Source organism: Diprion similis, chromosome 12 (assembly GCF_021155765.1).
Source record: "Diprion similis isolate iyDipSimi1 chromosome 12, iyDipSimi1.1, whole genome shotgun sequence".
Classification (NCBI taxonomy): Eukaryota; Metazoa; Arthropoda; class Insecta; order Hymenoptera; family Diprionidae; genus Diprion; species Diprion similis.
Window position 1 is genome coordinate 6827686 of NC_060116.1, and position 18265 is coordinate 6845950.

Sequence of the window (18265 nt, forward strand, 5' to 3'; positions counted from 1 at the left end):
TACCCAAATTGCACAGAAAGATATCTCGCGTGTTGTAAGTCCTGAGAAATATTCTCGTTTCTTGATTAGGGTCGTGGAATCGGTCGTATATTCGCGTCCCGAGAAACTACAGTCAATCGCGAGATAGAATACATTTGAATACTTATGTTCGCGTTCCATTTTTTTAAGACTTGGTTCAAACGAAACAATCTTTATTCAGCTACCAGTCTCTGTATCGAAAGCAATAAATGCGCATAACTGAATTGCGAACACTTGTCCAAATCGAGGGTGATGGAATTACAAGCAACTCACCGTTTCACTGACAAGTAAAACATAGGCTGTGTTTTCGGGTAACTGATTACCGCCGCGAAGTTATGTAACGCGGCAGTCTGTACCTACCTGCGTACTTTACAAGAATAACTAACGTAAACGACTTCTAAACACTTGCTGATACTGTTATCGATATTCTATGTAAAAGGCAGAAAAAAATGTACATCAATATGTGACGAACTGTACTCATTCGAAATAGGGAAATACATAAAATTTCATCGCGTTATTCAGACGTGGAGTTTATATTGGAAGTTTCACCAATCACTCGATTACGCAAATATCTCTTATTGAATAACGCACTAAATATAAATTTTAATTGGCATGAAATCTCTTGAACGCAAATACTGGACGCAGACTTGGTAACTCTCTGAAAATAACGTCTGTGTTATTGGAAACGGAAAACTATTTGGCAGAGATTTAAACGGTCAAAAAGTATACTTCGTCAGACCTGTGAATAGGCTTTGCAATTTTCGTATCTACAAAATACGAGTCACGCCGTACAGAGATTTAGTCGTTGATTTGAATGAATTGAAATAAAGATTGGAGGGTCAGACCATGCTCGAATATCTGGTTCTCCAGCCGTTAAATCCTAAGAGTTCTCATAAGCGACATGAATAGAAAAGATCGTTATATTTACGATCGGAAAAATGAAAAGAAGATATTAATGCGGAAGGTTTGAGAAGTATGAACAGAAGAGGAATGAAGTCAGTTTACATCTTTATTGATTAAAAAGGTAAATCTGACAAATATACGGAGTGTTCGTGTATTTATGTACGCCTGCCGAACTGCTGGTGGGTGACGGGCTGTGTAAGTTGCAGTCCAGAAATGTTGCTGAAGTCAAGCATCTTAAGCATGTCCTTTGTTTCAGGATCAACCTCTATGATGTCATGTTCTAGAGCAGAGACTTCTGGCACGTAGTTATCCCTACGTTCCCTCTCCTCCTCCTGCAACTTGATCGAGATGCCTCGCACCTGGCTATGGCGAAGCCTCTTCATCAGGTGCGTAACAAACCTGAAATCAAAACTCTTCACATCAGGACTTGACTTGGAATTGGCAGAACTTTTGCAAAACAAAATATCTTTTACTTCATTGGCGAAATTTTTGAAATAATAAGGCTGAAGCTACCAGCCAAAATTAGCTGCCAATTGTTCTAATATTTGTTGAAATAAGGTAGTGTAGTCAGAAAATCCACATATTGTGAAATATGTGGAACCCCCGATACTTTTATTGAATTATGAGGATAAAATTGAACTGCATTTCTCAGTTTCCAAAAAGTTTAACACGTTTGGCTGCTAACTCTAGCTGCTAGTTTCAGCTTCATTTAGAAATAAGTATTTTTCAAGCTGCGCCGGTTGTTATTAAAAGTTCTTTCGAGGAACTGCGTAATATGGAGTTGATAGCAATGTATAGAGGCCAGTCTGAAGCCAAGAACTGCCAGCGACGTTGGAAGTTACGCGTTGTCTTTAAGAATAGAGGTTAGATCATTTTTCCACAACACTGAAATAAAATACTCATTCACCGCACTGTCAAAGAAATTGGTTTTCACGATACACAGAGGTTTATTTGTCATCTGTTTGTTCGTACCCAGCGATTTTGTTCCTGAGCGGTTTGCTGGGAATGATGGCTATTTCCTCGCATATCCTTTTGTTAGTGTGGAAATCCAGAGTCAGCCGAGTGTAGTACTTTTCAATAATGACCCGTGCGGCCTTCTTGACGGTTTTCGTCCTGACACGACCCTGGAATAGAAAATCACGTTTATGTTACGATATACATCAACAAACACTCTCGCCATTCGCGACATAACCTAGCAGCACGAAGCTGCCCGAGGCATTAGACTATCACGTATCGCATGCAGTTAAAAATATTGCATCAATGACGCGGAGTTTTATTTCCAATGAATTTTCACGCCGCTACTTCACATATCCCACAACTGATTTATCTTAAATTCATGGATTACAGTAAGAAAATGTCAAAATTATATACGCACCATGATTGCTGGTGTACCGGAAAAGGCGCTAGTCCGACCAAAAGAGAAATACCACGATTGAGTTTCCGGGTCTCGTGGTTACCTCAAGAACTACAATCAGTACAACTGCAACGTACCGATAAAACAGGGCACCGTCAACAAAACGTCTCCTGCATTACCGACAAACCGGCTTCAAAGTTCACCGCCGTCACAGCAGAGGTCGCTGCACTCGTTGCGAAGCCCCTCGTATAGCGTGCAAGCCGAGTCGATTCAATGGCGGGTTTGCTGCGCTGTCGCAACCTATGAGCGGTGCAACGATGTCTTATAATTACTTAAACCGACCCCGAGCGATCGCTGAATGTTCAGTAATTGAAAAGTCAGTTGAGTGATGCGACACACCGAGGAATCCCCGTCGCTCAGTGCTCGATCAGCGCCCGTAGAATTAAACAAGGGGGGGATGAGACCAGACGTCAGATAGAGTGTCGAGCGTGCGGAGGCAGCAGTGGAGAGAGATAGAGGCGGGAGGTGGAGGAGCGAGCGAGGTAGAAACCGTTTGTTTATCGCCCCCCCCCCCCCCCCCCCCCCCCCACCGTCCCGCGGTGCGCGGCGAGCGCGAAGCAGTCCGTCAGTGCCGTGTTACACTTGGCTCGCGGTGGTCGGTAGCTCGGTTGCTGGTTCGCATAGACATCATTTGACAATTAATCGGGAGTGAATTGGTGTGTGCGCGTGTGCGTCCGTTCTATCCGTGTGTACGTATGCTCGGCGGTTCCAGTACGCCGCGATCATACTATACACACATGTTCGCGAAAGTTTGAATCTCGGGAGAGGATCGTGCGGAAAACCATGTCACGCAGAACTACCAAAAGATAACCGGGTCGCTGTTAGAATATCGGGATATTTTTATTTATTTTATTTTACGTTCTTTTTTCCCTCATCTTTTCGTTGTAATAGATCAAATTTACCCCGCTGTAACGGACCACCGATCGGCATCGATATATTGGGATTCGCCATCACGGTACTCACCACGTTTTACCTATAACCTTACTTTGCGTTTTTACCTTTTTGCATCCTCTTCCGCCTGTGACTCAGCCCGGTTAAATCGAGTTTTATTTTGTACCGAGTTTCGTTACCGTCAACGCTGACGTCTGTCACACCGTTTCTTTCGCGGCTTTATTTTTTCGTAACGTTTTTGCATTTAGCTGTCAAACGTCTCTCGCTTGATTCAGACGTTAATTGCAGCGTTGACCGATTATTCTTGTTGTTTCTTTTTTCACTCTTCCTGTTTTATAATAAGCTTCGAAGGAAGCAGGCATGTCGCATCCCTGACATGCTTTCCCCGTTTCTCCTTAATACTTATTTACGCTATAATTTATTGGAATATTCTTCTTGGCATCGATACCCACTTTTTAGTAGATTTTACCACTATGCGTACGAACTTCTTGAAAACGATTAAACCGCAGCGATGGATCGATGAGTCTAAACTTTCACTTGCGATTCATTCGAATTTTGCATGTGCAATCAGTTTTTCGGGTTTCATTTTCCGCGTAGAGATCTTATCTTAATGAAATAATTATTATCAGAAGAAACAAGTCAAAGACACTGTTTCGAAGTTGGTGTTAACAATGATAATGACGTTTAATCCACTTTTTTTTTTGTCGATTTTCAGATCCAACCTTCTTCTTCGGATTTTTCTTGAAAATTTCGCCGTAACGTTATTTCCGATAAAACGATAAGGATCCATCGATCGTGAAGTATATATATCATACGTAGTGCCGACGATGAGCAAAATTACGTCTTGTTCGATGAGTGTCCAATTGTGAACCGGATGAAAAGAAGAAAAGCAGTTTCAAATTGAAATTTGTAAATTTCGATCAGTGACCGTCGCGATTAAAACTTCCGTTATATCTGAAGCGAGAAAAGAGAAAGAAAGTATTGAGGAGCAAAAAACGAATTTTAATAATCTGTGATTTTAAATTAATCAAAAATTAATAACGAAAAAGTCTTCAATCATGAGTCCTACGGTCGTTTTTCTGTGCCTTGTGATCCTGACGGCTGTATCGGCGAATCCTGGACCTAAACCACGGATTGACAACCGGCCACCGACGATTTACATGAATCATTTTGCCGTTCACGTCCCGGATGGTCCTGAAGCTGCTTCAGCTATCGCGGAGAAACACGGATTCGAAAATCACGGACAGGTAAGAAAGTTCTCCCTAAAATTATTACCTCGTAAACGGTTATAAATCCTCAACACAAAACTGCGAGAGCGATTTTCACACCATTTCTCCCACAGGAGATTTTTTTATAAAACATTTTTTCATTCATCTTCTGGCAGACATTTTTTCACGTGATGTGAATTTATTATTTGCATCGTTCAAACTTCTGATGAAGCAGAGGCAGTAGTATGTTGTAGGTAAATTGAGAGAAAAGTTTAAACCATTCGTTTCACACCTGCTGGGAACTTTCAGTTTCTAATCAACGCGGCAGGTTTCAAAATATTTCATACAGCTGTACGTATACTCGAGTAACGGAACGGGATAGCCGACGCGATGCATTTGCGGGAGTCCAATTTTAACCGGTCGTTAAAGTAAAGAAACAAGACTATTTCGCTCATTCTTCAAGATGCGAGGTCGCTTTTCGCCCTCGGCGCTACATCGTCGTGAAATTTTTTCACGTATCGTAATTTATGCTATATAATATATCTATAAGGGACAGGTAAAATCGATTCGAGAAAACAACATTCGAAAATGTACATAAATAAATGACCAGCAGCGTACGTATGCAGGCGTTGTTTCTGTATCACTACACGTGGCTGTCATCTTGTCATGTCGTCCGTGTCAACAACCTTCTCGGGATATTTTATGCATCAAGTTTTATACCTGTTCGTTTTGTTTCTGAGCCGTCGGTTTAAACCGTGCGTATTTGTTTTTACGCTAACGGTTATTTTTTCTTTTTCCCTTTTATTCACCCGGAAGTTGACGATGGAAAAGATTGAATCCAGGCTCCACGTACTTAAATCGTGCCGTTTTGACTTACAAAGAAACTTGTATTCATATATCAGTAATGTTTACTGGGTAAATTTTCAAAATATACATATATATATATATATACATATTAAATAATGTAACAGTTATAATGTACGTTACACGATGTAAGACGTCGTATGCGACAAGAATGTCACAATAAGTCTTCCTTTTACATTAAACGCTTTTGGTTGTGAAAGAAAACAAAAAACAACGCAAAACAAAAAAAAAAAAAAAAATTGACTAATTCAAAGGAATCGACCTTGGCTCGATTTTTCTCGTGTTTATCCTTCGCATAGTTGTTGCGAAATACATCCTTTATCTTCTTTTCTCTATCTATTAATCAATATCGCACTTTTGACTCGACTAATGGAGGCTCTTATTTTTACCATATTTTTATATCTATCTGATCAGTTGTAATTTATTATCTGCAATTAATAGACCGTGACGTGGTATCGTACAAGTGTATTAAATATTTTGTTCTATTTTACCTAAATAAAATAAATATTATCGATGATCGGAGACCGCTCACACATGTACATGTATTGGCGAGAAATTAGTAAAATCAACGATATTAGAGAGTGCGTGTGAAAGTTTGGGGACAACACAACAATTTATTAATATATATATATATATATATATATATATATATATTACACTTGAAACAGCTAAACGATCAAATAAACATCGGCGAAGGTTCGATCGTGTGGTTGTACGTCGAGTCTCTTCTTTACACATACCGTTACAGTAAATCCATCCAAGTAGAAAATAGCGCCCACTATTCCTACAATCCACGTGAGAATTTATCTCTCTTTGTGGTTCGCTTCGCTGACTCCTTCTCTCTGTGATGTTTGCCGATGTTACCTGCATTATGGCCACGTGCGCGAACCTATAACCAATACGATGTCACATGTGCGATCCATTGATATCCAGGGTAGGTAGTTGGATGCCATCGTGTTGGGATCAGGTAGGAGTTTATAGTAACTGGTTGAGCAAATCGGTGCCAAGGCGTGCATACATGATCACTTCTTCGATATAAAGACACTGTGAAAGCTTGTGTGCGTTGATCAATCGTCGGCTTATGGATTATGCACTTTTTATACTTTGTAAGAATTCTCTAACATTTACGCATTGGAGTTAGAAAAATACCAATAATTTAAAATATACTCATAAAGCGGAGTTTGCTAAAAACCGAATATCAGAAAGACCAGGAAACTTAAAAATATCGAAAATCCAAAACAAAGAAAGATCAAAGTGGTGAAATTTCTACAAGCCGGAAATTCACGGAACTGAAGATCTTCGACCATTTAGAATTTCGATGTTTTAGATATTTAAATTTTATAATTGTCCTACTTCCGGAACTTTGAGCGTCAACTTTCGGACCATTCAAAACCTTGACATTTTTCCTCAAAGTTTGATTTCTTTACTTCAAGTTTCGCGACAAAAAAATTCGGAATTTCCGCTTTTGGAATTTTCCAACTTCGCACCTTATATGTGTGTGGTTTGAACACACAAAATTCAGAAAATTCTCCTCTACTCAATTCAATATGTTTACACTGTGTGTCCGTGTTCACCTTTACCCTAGACTACTGCACTGTCCGATAAGAGCTTTGCTTTAGCCGCAGATTATATCCCCGCATGCTACGCGTGGTGTGGTGGTCAGCAAATTGTGTCGACCATCGTCGTCTTATCGCGCCTGCTTTTCGGGAACAGATTTCCAAATGAGAGGCCATCATCGGTTAGAATTCCCGGCACGTTTCCAGCCGTAATTTGTGATTACGTAAGTAGGCAATCACGGCTTCGACCTTGCCTACCGCGAGTTGACTTGCTGGGTATTCAGATCTAGGGTCTACTAACCCCCTGGTGGTATAACGCTCTGGGAAAACACTTTTCCTTGATGTACTGATTGCGCTAACGATTAATTAGCATAATTCATCGTCGTGAGAGGTTCGTTTGATACTCGAATGATACGTGCTCTTGAGAATTCCAAGTATTTCTTGTCTTTTTCTTGAGTTTTTCTTTAACGTTATATCAACTTCTTCCACGTTTGAAACCTCATCGATATTCAGGGTGATTTGAGGATTTTTTGAGTACACGAGCACACTTTGGGAGCTTTTACTCATTGATATATGCTCAAGATGGATTTGAAATTTTTTGCCACATTTGTAAAATTAGTTATTCACTCTACTAATAGTTAGAAAACGTGCTCGTTCCCCTATTCCAAAAAAGGTATTACACTCTAAACGTAAAACGCTTCTTAGAAACCCTGAACGATGTAATTAACGTTAAGAAATAAATCCTCCTTGAATCCAGTCAATCTACTCTGTTTCACTATATTTCACAATTAGACACTAATTGGACGGCTGATAGTTCGATGAATTTTACTTTTAATAGCCCACTGCGGATGACATTTAAATATCACACTTCATTTTATCATTTTAGGATAAAATAAAAAAATAAAAAAATAAAAAAAAAAAAATAAAAAAAACCATTAACAGTGTTTAAATCCGTGGTTTTTTTCCTAATACGGTTCCTGCAACAGTGATTAGGTTTTTCTTAGTCTTTTCGATGGTAAGGTTAATATACGATTGTGTATGAATATATGCATCTGCAGTCTCTGTGTGCCTTTTACTGGTTAGAAAGAATTTTGCTTTTGTTTCTATTACAGTAATTTATCGAAAGAACTTTTTTGCGTCTCCCATGGATATAATTCTGGGATTGAGTATCCGAGTCTCGGGATGACGACTTTTCCACGAATCTGACATTGAGAAAACCTTATTTTCCCACGTATGACGTCGTCGTCGATAAGTTTAGCTAAATCTCGGAGTGAATCATCAGCCGACAAAAGTAAATGTGTGTAATTGCAATCTAGTTTTATGGAGACGGAAGCTATAAATTACACTCAGACTGGGTGTTCGGGTATAAATTATTCGAACAAGATACGTTGGGCTTAATCGAATGATTGGTTCTGGCTTTTCCTTTTCGCGTCACGTTACGCTTCGAGCAATTTTCGCATCCATTCGCATTACGTTACAGGAAATTGTAATTCAAAGCGGAGGGTTTACAAGCTTTTTGCACGTATCATCCCACGTCTCTTTCCCAAATTTCGGGAATTCGAAAAGCGTGAAGTTATCCGATCTCGTTTCACGACGACGACGACGGGTCCTTTCGCCCATCATGCCACTTCAAAGCATTAATTGCGTTTCGTAATTCCCATGCTTGGTAATCTTCTCCACCGGTATGACTTGTTACCCATTTCGTCACGTCAACTGACGAGTTTCTTATTATACAATTTTAATTAAACCAAAGTCGAATTGTGTTACTCAACGGTAAACCGTTAACAAAAGTCTCAGTGCCAGGAAAACTCTAAAGGATGTGTGTCGAGTTTTGTTTTCGTATTTGTTTTTCATTGCTATCATAACTGATGGGCAGGTGAAATGTGTACATTGGTGTTACCTAACTTGTAACCATATTTCGTTCCAAAGTTCGTTATCGTTATGCGATATATACCTACCGTCTACAACTTTTAAATACTTTCATCCATAGGGGTATTGTTTTTGCTTTTCCTCGATATCATGGTGTTGTTCTCATGAGACTTGCAACAAGCCAAGAAAATCCACGTATTATACGTTTTTCAAATTTCCAACGTACCTATCGCTTGTCTGCCTGTTCGAAAGTCAACAGCTCACGCTATACCGAGGCTTACACAGTTACTAAATGGCATACTCTGGAAACCGTGTAATTTATGCTTTGTACGCATCAATTTGGCCTCCGACGTGATGTAACGATATTTCACATCAACGTCTTGTTGTTTTGACGGTTACACGGGACTTTCTTCCTTTCCTATTTTTTTTTTTTTTTCTGCGTTATTTATTCTCTTTTTCAAATCCATTTTACAAAATATTGTAAAATTATTTTTTCTCTTGAATAATTTATTTTTTTTCTATTCCAATTTCCGTGCGATATCAAAGACCCTTCGTGTGATAATTATATTATTTTTCAAGGCTTCTTGCACATTGCGTAAACTGTTTTTTCTTGATTCTTCAATTCCTCTCTTCGATGATATATTATACATGCAATTATACACGGTATAATTTTTCTTTATATATCTTGCTGTCTATAATTATTGTATCCCACTTATTATATACCTACTTTTGCATACGTCAGTGTTTCTTGTAGTAAATTCCACACTCGACCGTTAGGCTAGTCTTAATACCAGGAAGAGCTTGAATAACGATTGTTCTAGCTCTCGTTAGCTCCTGCGGCTATGAAATGGATGACGTTTGTAAACTTTACGTTAATGACGGCAAGGACACTCACCAGGAGATTGTCTTGCCGAGATTTACCGCGACGCGATTCAACGTTTGTACATCCTGTATAACGTATAAGATAAGTTTATTCCCGACTCAACCATAATGTTCACTTTCTTGAGCTGAAGCTATTCTCTACCTGAATTTTTCCCTCATCTCTGGGATTTCCCGCAAATATGATTATATTTCTCGTAAATTAGTGTTTCAGTTTTTCTGATTTTCCTTCTTTATCTTCTATTTTGAACTACATCTGTCTGTGTTGTTATAAACTTTCAATAATAATTTCGTTTTTACACTGATAGATCGCACTTATATATAAAAGGAAAAGACTTTCAATTATTTCAACTTAGATATAGATTCTCTTATATCATTTCTGTTTTACTTGTGTCTTTGTTGTAAAACAAACAAAGATTTGGTTAAATTTACAAGTTACACGCAAGTACAAACCATTGATCTTGTTTCTTTAAAGATTTCTGTGTACATGAACACAGAACAAATACACAGAAATTGCGCCACGGTTTTCATGAAAAAGTTATCAAATGCGCTTTTCTTTCGAGGTAAATGTAACAGACGAAGGAAAAGCGAGGGAATAAAAATGAAAACATCAAAGTCAACAAGAAAGCTCTCTCATTTCTCTTTTCTCCGCTTTTTACTCGGATAAAAGTTCGCGCTAATTGGTGTTAGTTATCGCCGCTTGCCGGATTCAAAAAGTGACTAAAGAATTCTTGTGTAACTTTGATTCGATTATTTTGCAAGGCTTTTCGCCAGACTGAATCCGGCTTACATATCGTGTGCTTTTGCTGTTTGGGATGCAAAAGTGCAATTCAAACTTGAAAATTTATCCGTTTTTTTTTTTTTTTTTACTCTTTTGTTACTTTCGTGATCTAACCTAGAAACTTGTTCTTGCCCATATAGTCGGTGTTATGTGAACACCTCGAGTAAAATCATACAAGCGATCCGCTTTCACTTAACACTTGCCTGCTTATGCTTGTTGCCAACTTGCGGGCTTCGCGCCAACCTGCACTGCAACTAGAGAAGCCATTTCTGCGATCGCTGCTAAGTAACTCGACGACGAATATAAAACCAGGTCAATGTGTCTCATTGCCGTTCTAAATTCGGGAAGAATGAACAGCTGGTTAGATTTTTTTTTTATCATTCTTTATTATTACCGTAATAACGATACGATTCAGACTGGCGTAAACTCCTTGCACTCACGTTTTGCGGTGAGATGACTGATTGACCAGGATGATGACTCAAGGATTAACCCGGTTGATGGGAAATGGTCGGGAAATACCGCGAATCCCAACCGCGAGAAGATTACGACGGGAGGAATGAACGGAAATTAATTTTTTATCACACGTGCTGGGAATTCTTCATGCGTATGTAATAATCTACTAGAATCCGTTTGAAACATCTGTTCATTAATTAAAAGTTTGCAATGTCTCCACACTTAGTCCCGAGGAGAGAAAACATTTTGAAGAATAAATTCCGCAGAAAACACACGTAGAGTAAACGTTTTTTACTAGTTTTGTGGTTATATCTACTATCGTAAAGTTTTCAGCTGTTTTTCGTTTTTACCTTAACCGAAAAATATATATAGTTTTGGGTTTTACGGAATGAAAATTAGCCTAGTATAAAGTGTAAGCAGAAAATCTGACATCTGCACTTAAATTTTATTCCTTTCGATTATCGTCACTCGGATACTATATTCTTGTGCGAGAGTTATTGCGGTAGTTTGACGTTGATGCAACAATAAATTGATGCTAAGGCCTTGTTTGAGTGGAATAATATACAGAAAACTCTACACCAGCAGATGTAATATTGCAATAAGCAGAAAGTACAGTATTTATAGCTATAATTATTATGCACTGAATAATTACTTGTACCACATTTTTATTTATTTATTTATTTTTGTTATTTTAACAATATTCAAACCTCCGTTGTAACGATATGCAAATTTTGCTAGAATTTACTGGTAACTACAGAAGAGGAAATTTTATCCCAGTGCAGGAAAGTAATGAGAAAACTACTACGAGAGGTTCTCAAAGACTGAAATTCACCTACAGTCTATTGTAAAAGTTGTATATGCTTGCTCCTGTTTTTTTTTTCTTTTTATTTTTCTTATTCTTCAACAGACATCGACCATAATGGCTCACACAATTCCATTTGTGGTAATATTGATGATCTCCACAACGGTCATACTTCCATAAGTGGCGAGTTTTTCTGCTGCGCGTTATCATCGTATGACGAGAAGTCAATTCCGCTTTGTTGTATGAGTACGAAGTTAGTAACTTTACGTGAACGATGCATGTTTAAGAAAAATCGCGTTACTTCGCAACTTTATAAGGAATATCTATGAAATTTAGTAAATCATTATAAACGAAACATTATACTCTTATTTTGAAAAATCGAATCCTTGAAAGTTACTATAAAATTATGCAGTAACGATTTCTTCCCGGATGTTTGGTTACGTTAACGATACTAACTTCGGCCTCATTTTGTTTTAGCGACCCGCAGATATGATAACGTCACACCCTGATCTCGAATTCCACTTTACGTAATTCAGCAGCGTCGTCGGTCAACTTTGGGATAATATTATTATTATTATCATCATCATCATCATCATCATCATTAATATTATTATAATATACACATATAACAACGACCCGGGAATTTCTCGCGCAAAAGGCAGCTGATGAAAGATAGTAAATATTTGTTTCCAACGGGTGGCGATATCTTTTAAGTACACCTGCGTCGGGTACAACATAGTCGGATATACAACCCCTGGACGATAGTAGATACTTGCTTACCCAGGTTCAGCACGCTGCTGCTGCGCGTATAATCTACTTCTAGTTTCATGAAAACACAGCCATCCACTTCCGGTTCTACTTCCGGATTTACGGTCTATAATTGCTGTGTAGCTTCCGTCTCGAACGCGTGGCGGTTATCAGCTCCTGTAGAGGACGGAACGACATCTTCGCGATTAACTATTTCTATTCTCTCTCTCACTATTTCTCTTCTTTCTCATCCATGTTACAGTAATTTATACCAAGTACAAGCTGGTCGCGTTGCACAAGCGCTTGTTTTATACCTATACAAGGTACCCGCGAGATAAGTCGAATATATTATATATATATAGTACAGTCCGTTGCGGAAATCGATTGGATCAGGTTCTGTTGGAAGGTTGTCCGGCTGCTTTCTATGTGTACCTACCCTCAAATGAAACCTCAAGTTCCTGTCTGATCTTTCGGTTTCACTCGATTTCCGCTATACGAGTGACAGAGAAAATAAAACTACCGGAAACGTTGCTGAAAGTTTCGAAAATCTGGACTTTTAAATTGATTTTTCTTTAATCGGAGTACAGTTTATATAATATCGTGTTATATGTTGAACCGTTTTTGGTCACTCATCCTCAACTAAGTACAGTCTGTTTTCAAAACAGATTATAAAAATTTATGTCAATATATACATCACCTGTTTATTCTTGTGCCATCGATTCATAGTACAGAAATTCATTTCCGTTTCTCAAACATATATTCGAACTACAATTTTTTTAACGAATGAATACTTTTCATTCCAAACTTACCTTGACGGTCTTTGTTAAAACATATAAGTCGTGAGGGGTGTTTCACCGATTCGATTGAGATGTCAACATCATTCAGAATCAGTAAATTATCTCCAAAATCACACTGAAATCGGTAATATTGAAAGAAATTTCTACATTAGTAATCATTGGTATGTTATATGAGAAATCATTTATGATTACAGAATTATCTTTGTAATCTCGAAAAATCATGAGACATGACTTAATCAAAGGAAAATTCATCTTTCAAGTAATCGTTCGTAATTACTCTATAAAATGTACTTAAATAATTACGAAATACGTAATCATGGGTGTCAATTATTGCTCCGGTGAAACACGCTTTGGTCCGATGGATGACCCATAAAAATTCCTAAGGCGTTTAGTTTAGCGTTAGACATACATACCTATGTGCATCGGGGTAATTATGCGATATTTAGCATTTAATCGCAAGCACTCTTCAGCTGCAATTTATTGAAGACGAAAAGGTTACCGACCTCGATGGTGCAGCAGCAGCAGCAACCGCAGCCAGACAAACTCTAATCGCCTGCAAGGCAGACTCAACAACGGCGGGCGATTGTCATTCGTCTCTTCGTCATCATCAATGTCACGTGTGCATTGCGAAGAATGAAATGTGTGAGAGAGATCGTGTCTGTGCAATTCTTCATGGCTTTGTACCTCGAGTGGGGATGCATCGAAACCGAAAAATCATTCTCATTTCTTTAAATTTTTATTATTACTCGTTCTGTATATTATTCAGCGAAATTTATTCACAAAACGAGACAAAAATCAATCGCGAAAATATAAGTACATCAATCGGTATTGATGATGATGATGATGATGTTCAAAGTTAATTACATCTGTAAGTGTATGCTAAGTCTATTTCGTATGCGCGATTTTGCAATACATTATCAAACTGTAAATCTCGTTTCATGGCGGTTGGTCAAAACGCGAATGTCGTTCGTTCGTTTGTTCGTTTTTTCATTTCGTCTTCGCTGGTGCAGCAGAACTTACGATTGTGAAATTTACCGTCGACAAGAGTCAAAACTTTGCTTTTCATACACGAGGCTGTAAAGTATTTCCTCGGAAAATTAATCGAGGAAAAGGAGAAAAAAACCTGCAGGGTATGCTGGCAGCAGGGAAAAAGGAGATAAACGCAGACTCGCTTTATCCTTGCGTTGATCGACTATCGGGTCGATTTCGTCACTGGTTGAACCGTGAGATTGAAGTTATTTAGGGCAAAATATCTCGTTTCAGCGCACGGTACGTGTACGTATATCGCTTGCAACTACTCCGGAGTGCCTCGGACTCTTGCAAAATTGATCTGCCGTAACGCGAATGCGAGTTGTGCAGATAGCAGTGACTTTTAGAAAAGGAATTCGCTCGGCCGTTCCTCCTTCATTTCCCATGAACTCCCCGATCCACCATTTTAATATATTCTTCCTTTCTCCATCCGTTTGCATTTTTTTTCTACTGTCTCTTTCTCTCTTTTGATGGTAAATGCACTTCTTGCTTGTGTCTTTCTTTTACTCATCGTTATGTGACGTCGTTGTTCGAGTTTTTATCTGTAGGGCTTTTAGTCGAGACAAGGGTACAGCTGTTGTCTTCAGTTAGTCTGACCTTTGGATATGAATCGTGAAATATAACCTCCAGTCCTTACAATGGCTGTGTTTAGTACTTGAATAGTACTTGAATAATTAGGTTATATCATAGGACCTCGGATCTCGAATGAAACAGGAAATTGCTTTCTGAAGAGACGTAGAATGGATATGAGATTTTTAAACACATTTCTAATATTTAATATAGTCTTAGGGTTCGCATTGCGATATTAGAAATACGGAGTTTGTTGCGGGAGCAAATGATTTCGACTTATTAACGAAGTTTCATAACTCGTTGAATGATTAGTCTCAACTTCTTCACCTTCTTAGTTTCTACAACTTTTTTCACTTCGCGTACCTTGGGTTTCTGTACACCAAGCTTGTCACTCGAGAAGTTATCAAGTTCTGGGAAAAGAAGAAGAAGAAAAAGAAGCAGAAGCGGAAGGAAAAAAAGAAGAAGAGAAGAAAAACACGTCGGTGTTGAAATTTAATCCGCGGGTTCATCCTCTCCATTCGGTTTAATGCACTCCGAAGAAGACCCGAACTCGATGCCTTCAAGTCTTGTTCGTTCGTTCGTTGTGCGTCGTTGAAACGTAGAAACTTGAAGAGGGTCATGGAATATGATTAACGATAAAAACAAACCGTGCAGAAACTCCACGTTTCTTCGTTATGTGTCATATGTACTTCTTTAAATGAAACGTTATCGTCGTGGTATAATATCCGTCGTTCATTCGCCTCGCGATTTCAAACAGGATGAGAGAATTTCGAATATTCAAGACGATATTCACGATCGGTTACTTACTTCTGTAAGGTACAACGATAATGACTTGGGCTTGCATGAATGACTTGAAAATGACAACGCTAATCATTCGGTAGGTAATATCCTGAAGTTTTATGGAGTTGAAATTCAGCTAGTCAATCATGGCAAAAAAGAAAACATGTACGTATTTCGAAAAGCAAACTCCTTGAAAGTCGTTTTAAAATTGTACAACCATTTATTACGTCATGTTCCGTAACGTATCGATATTATCAAACTATCTGTGATTCGGTCCGAGTCTGATCTCATCCAATTTGTTAATAACCTTGATTGTGGGAAGCCTCGTGAATGAGATCCAGAGTCGGACAATCGTTTCTGGTTCAATTAGATTTCTTCTCAGTTCGGAATTAACAACTTTTATATAACACATGAATCGTTACAGTAATTACATATATGCTGTATAACGTATCTTACAGGTGGACGAATTTAATAACATATCGTAAGACAGGCATGCCTGTCATTGATTACGTTGTGTAAATTTTATACGTTTACATTTGGTTATATGTGCTAATGATTCCTACAAATATTTAGCTCCGAAAAGTTCGAGGCTTTTAACTATCTTGCACTTTTATTTTTTTACACTTACGAGTTTGGATTTCTTCACTAGTTATCAAATTATTCGTGCCGTTATTATTATTGTTGTTGCTGTTGTTGTTGCTTTTTGAGTTCTGTGGGATTTTACAACGCCGATACTCGTGATTTATGCATTAGGTATATATATCCAGATTTTTATCTCCAGCTCCGCGTCTCAAGATCGAAACGAAATTATTCAAGGAGAATATTTATGTCGTATGTAATTGAAAATTTTCACACGTTATCTGCTTGATTGTTAAAAATACTGATCGATATTGATCGATTCGAAATAAAATGTCGCCCTACAACGTCATCTCTTTTATCATATGAAATTATTAATTGTCGTTTGATTTCTCTAATTTTTTCATTCTACTGCTATCTAATGACTCGACAAGTTTTTACAACGGTGTCAAGAATCAGTGTCAATTATTTCGCTCTATCTCCGAGCGAAGGTGAGACTGCTATTCATTCCAAGAATTTACGCGTAATTACCGTTACGTCTGTTTTAGCACCGTACTTCCGGTTCCTAATTTCTTGCTTCAATTCGTTGTGTGTAAAAACGACTTAGTGAAACTTGGAGTAAGAAATGAATAATTACGCGGGATGTGCGGAGTTGCGTAATAAATAAAAGATCTCTTCTTCGTCCTCCTCTTAAGTCGCTTTATTCGCGGAGAGACGCTAAGTACCGCCGCTTCCACCGCTGCGTTACTGCTTTGCTATGTTAAAATAAACAAACAAACGAAAATTTAAACCCGTCGCATATAAGCGAGTCGGTATTAGAATGTCAAAATTTTCGAAACTAAAATCAACGACATTCGTAAAAGAAGCCATGCAGCTACTTTTTTTCTTGGTTTTTATTATTTTTATTTATTTTCACATTCAAGACGTTACAGGAATCGTTCTAGCAACTGATCGTCGAGTCGATTTAATCCTTGTATCCATGCTGCATGCAGCAATTCTTCTTACCCTGTATAATTTACAAGTTTATTATGATAATATATCGTTGAATCATAAAAAAAGATTATTCGCAGTAATTGTGGATATAATTTTTCATTCGGATTTTCGGTGTCAAGATAGTTTATCTTCCGTTTTTTAGCTGTCGAAGAAATATTTTTTTTAATCAAACTTCGTATTTTCTTTATATCTCTTTTTGTTATTAAACTTTACCGTCCGTACGTTCGTCGTATTTTCGTGCGAATAAAATATCACATCTGTATAATGATATAAATTGCTACAAACATAAAATGTGAAGTGAAAATAAATTTCAATTTTTTAGAACTAGAGAAACATGGTTAATGAATTTTTTTTTTTATTTCAATGTACAGTCTAGTCTGACAATATCAGGTTACACCAAGGAAATTTCAACAAAGTCTCTTACTCCCTCTTTTGTAACAGATTTCTAGAAACTGACTCCTTGAATATTTGTACAGGTATTATGTAGGGACGAAGCTCGTGTTCAGGTTTTGTTCGTGTCAGTTGTAATACCCGGTGACTTGTAAGAATTAGGCACAGGGACCGCGAGCACATTTTACAGGGTTACGCAAGTTAATTCGAGGATTTATTAGTCTTTCTTTGATACCGCAGACCCGACAGTCAGCAGCTTACAATTAGGCCTGTACCTACGTTTCGTCTCGAGACTCGGTGTAGATATATTGTATATTTTCTTTCTTTAAAGGAAGCTCGAATGTTCAACCTTATAACGCCGAGTATATGTATAATAAGGTATAGTAATACCTAGAGAACTCAAGGATGGTATTTACGAGGGGATTGCCCGTGCAGCTGCGACCTTTTCTCTCGTTCAACTGATCTTCCTTGATTATTGTCGTTGAAAAAGTTTGTCGCTGCAGCAGATGTCTGTTTTTAATTTAATTTTGTTTCTTTTTTGCGCTCTTCTCTATTTTTTATTCCTTTGTCAATGCTGATATACTCTATACCGACCGATGTTATCGATCGTCTTTGCAACCGGTTTAATGCAGTTTACAATACACAAACAACGAACTTGTTATCTGTCGAGTTCGTGATCGGAGCTAAAAGATCAACGTCGGTTGAACACTTCTGTATGTATGTACCCGAAATTTCATGTTGGAGG

The 18265-nt window shown here is 38.0% G+C and overlaps 2 protein-coding genes across 3 annotated transcripts in view; one reads left to right on the forward strand and one right to left on the reverse strand.

The window, feature by feature from the left end:
- Window positions 1-1009: 1009 nt before the first annotated feature.
- Window positions 1010-2452, reverse strand: LOC124413174 (40S ribosomal protein S17). The gene is made up of 3 exons (XM_046893567.1): window positions 2297-2452; window positions 1894-2045; window positions 1010-1320 (listed from the first exon to the last, which is right to left on the reverse strand). Exons 1-3 carry the CDS (start codon window positions 2297-2299, stop codon window positions 1077-1079), a joined length of 399 nt encoding a protein of 132 aa, XP_046749523.1. The 5' UTR covers window positions 2300-2452; the 3' UTR covers window positions 1010-1076.
- Window positions 2453-2880: 428 nt separating this feature from the next.
- Window positions 2881-18265, forward strand: part of LOC124412871 (furin-like protease 2) — a 60999-nt gene continuing 45614 nt past the window's right edge. For both annotated transcript variants that reach the window (XM_046893057.1, XM_046893058.1), the window contains exons 1-2: window positions 2881-3290; window positions 3942-4473. In XM_046893057.1, the coding sequence (XP_046749013.1) occupies window positions 4285-4473 (189 nt within the window). In that variant the 5' untranslated portion in view covers window positions 2881-3290; window positions 3942-4284. The remainder of the gene's footprint in view (window positions 3291-3941; window positions 4474-18265) is intronic.

Bases quoted from the DNA above. Each gene is read 5' to 3' on its own strand.
- LOC124413174 (XM_046893567.1), bottom strand. The intron at 1,321-1,893 runs GTACGAACAAAC...TTTTGATTTCAG, and splicing joins CTCAGGAACAAAATCGCTGG to GTTTGTTACGCACCTGATGA.